This window comes from Engraulis encrasicolus, chromosome 7, assembly GCF_034702125.1.
Source record: "Engraulis encrasicolus isolate BLACKSEA-1 chromosome 7, IST_EnEncr_1.0, whole genome shotgun sequence".
Classification (NCBI taxonomy): Eukaryota; Metazoa; Chordata; class Actinopteri; order Clupeiformes; family Engraulidae; genus Engraulis; species Engraulis encrasicolus.
Genome location: NC_085863.1, coordinates 22642876 through 22650375, shown reverse-complemented (window position 1 = coordinate 22650375; position 7500 = coordinate 22642876). Strand labels below are relative to the sequence as shown.

General features: G+C 43.7%; 1 protein-coding gene across 2 annotated transcripts in view; it reads left to right on the top strand.

Moving 5' to 3' along the window:
• The first annotated feature begins 8 nt into the window (after positions 1 to 8).
• The window catches only part of efnb1 (ephrin-B1), a 123077-nt gene continuing 115585 nt past the window's right edge, over positions 9 to 7500 (top strand). For both annotated transcript variants that reach the window (XM_063203094.1, XM_063203093.1), the window contains exon 1: positions 9 to 1180. In XM_063203094.1, coding sequence (XP_063059164.1) covers positions 1062 to 1180 — 119 coding nt within the window. In that variant the 5' untranslated portion in view covers positions 9 to 1061. The remainder of the gene's footprint in view (positions 1181 to 7500) is intronic.

Here is a 7500-nt window from a genome sequence, read left to right as displayed (position 1 = left end):
AGGATCACCGTATGTCAGTCAACGAATGTCTAGCCCGTGTGAGCCGAGACCGCCGTCAACGCATCGATAAGCTATTTGGTGGGGACAGTTCCACAATAGCTAACTTTTTGAAGAAGTCCTCGTTATTCCTCGCACTCCTGTCCACAGCTCGGAACATCTCCATCAAGCCCGTGATGTTGCTGGAATCGACTAGACCGGTTGGATTAACGTGCGGAACACGGACTTCGAGCACGAGTTGGTTTCTGCAGCGCTCTATGCGGAGAGTGTTCTGAGACATTTCGGCTGCCTGAAAACGTCCACATAGGATTTACCCAGCAGGACATCGGTAGCCTATTCGGTTTAAGGAATTTTGGTCTGTGTATATTTATTCCCAGCCGTTGGATGGAGTACTTTGGACAGACGTGACCACAATCAACTTTTATGGCGTATTTGGACCTGGCGTTGAGGGATGGATAAATACCATTCGGTGGAAGTCCAGATATTGTAAACACCAAAGCGAGGTTTTTTGATTTTGTGCCATTTCAAAATCATTGGTTCGAAAACGGACAGAAACTGGAATAGGCACTTTACGCATAGTTTCTTCAATGCTCATCACAGCCTAGTCTTCGTTCCTTCTGATTGAAACATCAGTCTCTACCGACTGTTGTCAGTGTCTCAACTATATTCTACTATCCGGACATCGTGACCTTTCAATAGGTCAGTGTTGAGAACTTTGTTAACCAATGAATACAATAAAAACATCACGCATAAGTGGCGACCTGACAGGGAGGTAGCGGCGCCTGGTCTCAGCCAGAACACAACGACGAATCCCTCGCTACAGTGGTCCACCTGGACCACCGACAAACATTTTCAAAGGACACAAACGAGGGAAAATAGGATTTAACAGTTTAAATTGAGAGATGTTTATCATACGCCACTGTGAGGCAAGCTGTCAGCGCGTATAACTCACATGCGCGTCTGTTGATTTTTTGAGAAGAGACGGGCGACAACATCGATTTGCCATCGATTTGAATGCTCTGATCGCGACTTTAATCCTGGTGCTTTACTTCAACCTTCCGAAAATGGCTGGGTCTGGGAGCTGTTGGAAGAATTACCTCTGGATTTTGACCATCCTTTGCAGATGTGCTTTACCTATAGCTAAATCACTGGAGTCGGTGGTATGGGGCTCGCAGAATTCCAAGTAAGTGTGCTACACCAGGGCAGGCATTTCTTAAAGCTTGCCCTGTGCTTTTTAGAAACACAACACGTCTCTCAACATCATAAGACGACAGCTCGAGACGGGGCTGCGTGGTCTGGTCACACGAGGCTCAGAGTCTGAAACTCTGATAAACGCCGGGTGACATGAAAGCCGCGGTGCCCTGCTCTGCTCCCGCGCTCAGTAGGCAAGTGGGTAACGAGAGCACGGCGACTGCACAAGCACGCTCTCCCGAGAGGAAATGTCACATTCATCAGAATCATATTTTAGCTACCTCAGTTTTCGGATGTCAGCAAAACACCAATGTTAGGGGTAATGTTGCTACCTCTATGTAGGCTAATGTCTGGTAATGAACTGTGTTGGCTACATAGGAATGTGTCACTGACACGATGTTATAGCAATCGATATCCCCTTGTAGATTAATTTGTGCATATCAGCGAGCAAGGGGGGCAGCGGTAGCCGTTTCCCAGCTTGCTACTGTAGTAGAACCTTCGCGAGGCCCCGGTGGCTGCTGCCGCCGACAAGACGGGTACAGATTATTGTGCGCAATGTGATACGATGGGACTGATATTGAGATGATAGCAGTTCAAATGCCATTCCCAAACTTTAAGGAGCTTTTGCGGTTTCATAGGCATGCGTACAACACAAGACTATATTTGTAAAATTCGGTGAAACCACTGGTTAAAATGTAGCCTAATATTAAACAGCACCGGGATAGCATATTTAGACGGTTGAACTAAATAGATGAGTTCTCTGTGAAGCAGGCTTGTAACTCCTGCGAGCATCGTGCTGGCTCGTTTGTAGGTTATCTGTTTATGTTGGCAGTTTCGTGTAGGCTACTTGTTCGAGTTCATGAGTTTAAAATTGTTCTGTAGGCTTAGTTACATGAATCGATGAACTTACCAATTCTGAAATGGATAGTAGGCCTGTTTGAGAGTATGTGAAGGCGAAAACATGTGCGTAAGGTTGTTTTTGGCGACACGGCACAGAAATGATCATGTGGCCTAGTTATTTCCATTTCTTTGTCATTTTTAATAAAAGTACATTTTATTGCCACAAAGTCATTTAATGTGGTCGCAGAAGGCTGTACATTTCAGGTGTTGGGTTGAGTATTTATTTTTCACTTTAAAAGTAAATTATACACTTTATTTTTTATTGTTAAATTCACACAGGGCCTGTATGCGCCGGTAGTAAATCAAGCCTGAAGGGGGTTGCTGCGATATCAGGCACATTATTGTTAGTATTATTATTATTTGAACATGGTCCATGAATAACCAAGTTACAAACAGCTAAGCATAACATTGACAATAAAATAACAAAATAGCTAACAAAAAACACTCTTTTTTTGTCACAGCAGTGAAATGACTGAAACCTTGAAAAAGTAAATTCCTACAACGGACAATGCTGAAACAATTTTGTGTTAAGATGACTTCAACTTGAAAATGGGTTTGTTATTGGATGTACGCATGGATTTGTCAGGCTTTGTTCGGGGTGGGTAAACATTTTAGGGCCCCAGTTAAGTGATCCACTGGTGGGCCTGCCAAGCAAAGCAGGTGGGAAAATAGACCCTATGTTGGTTTACACCAGTTGGTGGTTGTTTTGTCAAGTAAGTTAATGTTTGTTTGCTTATCCCACCACAGAGTGTTTTGCATGTGTGTGTGAGTGAGTGAGTGAGTGTGTGTATAAGTGAGTGTCTGTGTGAGTGACTCACTGAATGTCAGTTTATCAGACTTCTAAAAGCTTGCCTCCCTCCTACTGTTCATCCTTGATTTAGAAAACGTGTTAGTGATTTAAAAAAGTGTGAAACTGTATGTGAGAGACTTAGAAAGTGGGAATCCACCATATTGGGCCGAACATTTCCTGAGATGGAGACAAGTCTCAACTCCCATGCTTTAGTGTCATAACTGATTCCTCAAGAAAGACAAAAACACGACTTATTTACAGACTTGTGTTGTTCTCCAAAAACGTTGACATATTTCTATTATGCTTATCGTAACTTGATATTACTTCTGCAACAACTTGGCATCTTGCAGTTTTGGGCAGCACACACACACAAAAGTTTCTTATACGAACTTTGTTGTGAAACTCAGCTGTGGCCTATTTGCAGCATAGCAGGGGCAGCAGCAGCAGCAGCAGCCATTTTATGGTTTGGGAGAGTATTGCATGAGGAATGGAAGCTGTGCAGTTCTACTGTGCAGTTCTGTTCTGTACTGTGCTGTCCAGCCACACGCTGCTGCTCTAGTGTGTACTCTAGATGCACTGCCCGGTGCTCCGATACTCCGCAAGTTTTGGTGTGCCGTGTACTGCATTGGCAAATGTAAGGCGTGAAGATGCAAAAGTAAAGTCTAACTTTTTTTTTTACTCATTATGTCAGGTGTTTGGGTGTGTGTGTGTGAGCGTGTGTGTGTGGACGCACACAAAAAATACACGCTTGTGTATGTGTGTATTTGTCATAAACTGGGGCAAGGAAGATTTTGCGTTCTCCTCACTTTTCCTCTATTTCTTTGCTATTCCGCTCCCTTCCTCCTCTTCCTTACTTTCATCTTCTCTCTCTCTCTCTCTCTCTCTCTCTCTCTCTCTCTCTCTTTCTCTCTCTCTCTCTCTCTCTCTGTGCTCCATATGTAAGCATAGCAGGCATTCCTGCAGGCCGTAATGATTTTGTGTGCGAGGCGAGGGCGAGGAGAGGTGCTGTGCTGGGCTCTGGGAGGCTTAAAACGTCGTCCAGCTTCACGGCAGACATATGGGTCTCTGCTCTGCTCTGCGCCACTAAGTCACTCAGTAAAGAGGCTTAGCCCGCTTCTCACTGTAAGTCTCACACAGTGGCCGGTCAACCCCGTGCTCTCTTCCCCTCTCTCCCTCTCTCCCTCTCTCTCTCTCTCTCTCTCTCTCTCTCTCTCTCTCTCTCTCTCTCTCTCTCTCTCTCTCTCTCTCCTGCTGTCTATCTACTCTTTCTTTCTCACTCCCTCTCTTTCTCTCAAAGTCACCATTCGTTTGTATACCTCCCCCCATAAAGTATTTATTTGGCCCATACCCGATCAAAGTTCACACACCATCTCCAAAAGTCTCTTTAACCTACATTTCACATAAGCTGTCATATTAAACCATTTAGAATCGTTGATTTTTTGTTTGTTCTCAATGATAGTTAATAGTAGTTTTCTGTGTGTAGTATTATGTACTCATACTTTTCTAGTCAAGAAAAGTCTTATAGCTCTTTTGTTAGACACAGCAGACGTCAGTTCAGTGGTGCTCTGACTGTTTGATATATGTATCTGTAAAGCACATAAACATCTCTCGCAACCTACTGTTCTATTACAGGGGAGAGCAGGCCAACTGAAATAGCATAATTATAGAAATTGCTTCGTGGGCGTGCTTTAGCTGAAGTTGACTGCAGTGCCCTGATGTAATGTATAAAGGTTTCACAACTTCACCGAGATAATTCTCCTACTTGGAAACTGTGGTAGGGAATTAGTAAGATTAGATTAGATTAGAGACAATATATTGCACAAAGCAGAAAAAAATGGAAATGTAACGTTTGGAATGAAACAGATTTTTAAAATGTGTTATGAGTCACAGTTTCTTTATATTTCATAATTATGGAACAGATGATTTTAGGCTTAATAATAAAAAATACGAAATATCATTGTGATAATTAAACTGTGTACATATGGAGAAAAAACCCCACCAGATTCTCCCACAACATGACGTGGTGGCCCATTTGAAAGTTAATGAGCCACAATAATATTTTCCGACACCAGCACCATTTTTATCCCCAAACATGAGCTAAATGTTTCATAAAAACAGTCAGTGGCACACAATTGTTTTTGTCAGACATTGAGAAAGTTTGGCAGCATGAGATTCTGTCTAAAAACAAAAAAAAAAGAATATAGAAACAATAGAAAAACTATAGGGTTCGGCACATACCCAGTGCTCGGGCCCTAAAATGTGTTTCCATGTCATTTTTTGTTACTCTCACTGTGAGAAAGTCCAAGAGGAGAGGGAGAAGAGGCCTCTGAGAGGCAGGGTGAAGGAAGCGAGACTGTAATCTGACGGAACGATATTGAGCAAACCTGTTAAGCTTTAATTTCTCAGGGGGAGTTCCAATGAAGAGCTAATTGAAAATCTGTCTCTCATTATGGCAGCACTGATGTGCTTAAGGTCTGAACTGGCATAAAGAGAGAGAGGCGCTGTGCTTCTAGAACCCGAGGCCATTTACGCACTTTAAGCACACACACACGCACGCACGCGTGCACACACACACACACACACACACACACACACACACACACACACACACACACACACACACACACACACACACACTTAAAGCACATGTGTACACATGCAAACACACACACACACACACACACACACACACACACACACACACACACACACTCTGACAGTCACTCACTGACACCCACATATTCAGACATGGAAACTGAAATATTTAATCAAGTGATTTTGAGATACTTTCAGATGACATGAGCGATTTGCCTTGACATAAAAATACACATAAAATCTCCAGCCATACGGTAACAATTGCTCCTCCCTGTGCCTCGACTTGAAAAATAGTCTGCTTGTTATTATTTGCGTCCCTCTGTCGAAACTTTCAAAAACATGTCCATTTATATATTCCTGGTATATTTGCATAATTATTTCCCCTTGTATTTGGCCCGTATGCGTCCCTGCGCAATTTATAACTCTCCCTCAGGCATTTGGTACGAGAAAGATCTGGAGCTTTTCCTTCATGCAGGCCTTTTTAAAAACTTTTTTTTTTTGGAAAAGAAAATGTAGTGCAGTCAGCTTTGAGCAGAGTAAGGGCTCTTGCAAAAGGTGACTTTGTGCTGAGGTATGGACAATCTCTCCGCAATTATCACTGACGTGTGGAACGCATTTGTCCGTTTCTTCCCCCCCGACACCGGCCTGGCCCCCTTTGGCTCGTAAGAATATGTTCTTGTTTTCCCTCCGCAGAGAGCCGCGTATGGAAGGCAATATGGCCAGAGCATGTAGCAGAACATAACAGACGGCATCTTGAACATGGAACGATGTTTCCAAAAGAGATCGAATGAGAGAGAGAGACAGAGAGACAGAGAGAGAGAAAGTAGGGGAGAAACACAACAGATTGCGCTGTGCCACTCAGAGAAGCACAGAAGTGGAAAGACGAGACTTGAAGTCCCTTCGCTCTTCTTCTCCTCCTCTCCCGTCTCTGTCGTTCTTTATCCAGTCCGATCTCTCTGCTCGAGCGCATCTGAAGTGCAGTGTTTCCTCCTAAAAGAGTGCATTACAGTGCTCCGAATGTCGCTAAAAAATGTTGCCCACCCACTGCTGAAAACAATGAACGACAGGGCTGCCGATCAGTAAGGTCACTTTTCAAAATGTTAATTCATTTCATTTACACACTGTGTGTAAAAAACAGTAATCCGAAAGGCTTTATTTTTTTCATTTTTTTTAGGGCAAAATCTGTCCAATTCTTAAAACTCAAGAAATTGCTAGAAAGTCAAGTCACCATCTACGACTTAAAGAAGCTTTAGAGTTATTTTTTTGCTCAGTTTACCAGACTCCCCTCGAACTCTGGAGAGGGTGTTGAGCGCTGGAGCGGCTAATGTTTCTCCTGGTCCCCCCTCATCGTGCTCCGGGGCCCGAGAAGGTGAGCGGACATTAGTCGGGAGCAGGAGTCACACACACACACACACACACACACACACACACACACACACACACACACACACACACACACACACACACACGTAAAGTCGACGGCGAGGAGGCATTAGTAGCGGAGACGTTCGGCCTCAGCTTTCCTCTTTTCTTCTTTCTCTCTCAGACATGGCCTCTCGGCCTCTCGCCTCACCCTGAAATATAGCCGGCCTTCCATAAAAAACAGGGGGCCCCTCCGAACTAAACGATGAAAGGAATAATATAACAAAATAGTAATAAAGGATAATGCGAGAAGAATAGTTAAAAAAGGAAGTGTGTGTGTTTGGGGAGGGGGGGTGAAGGGGAGAAAATAGGCCAATGGACAAACACAATTCGCCGCGTATCAGCACTTTCGATGTTGACTGCCCCAGTGAACTGAACTTGGCTATAAAAAAAACAATCAACCGAACAAATAAAAAAATATGGTATGCACACAAACATGAGCTAGCGGCAGAGAGTATCTTCCATTGAGGGCGAGCGGAGAGACAGGGAGACAAGTAGGCAGCTGAGGCCATGACCCTGTAGGAAAAAAACCCACAACCAACCAAACAAATGAATAAAAAATATGGTATGCACACACAATAAACCGGCAGCTGCGACGGTCATTG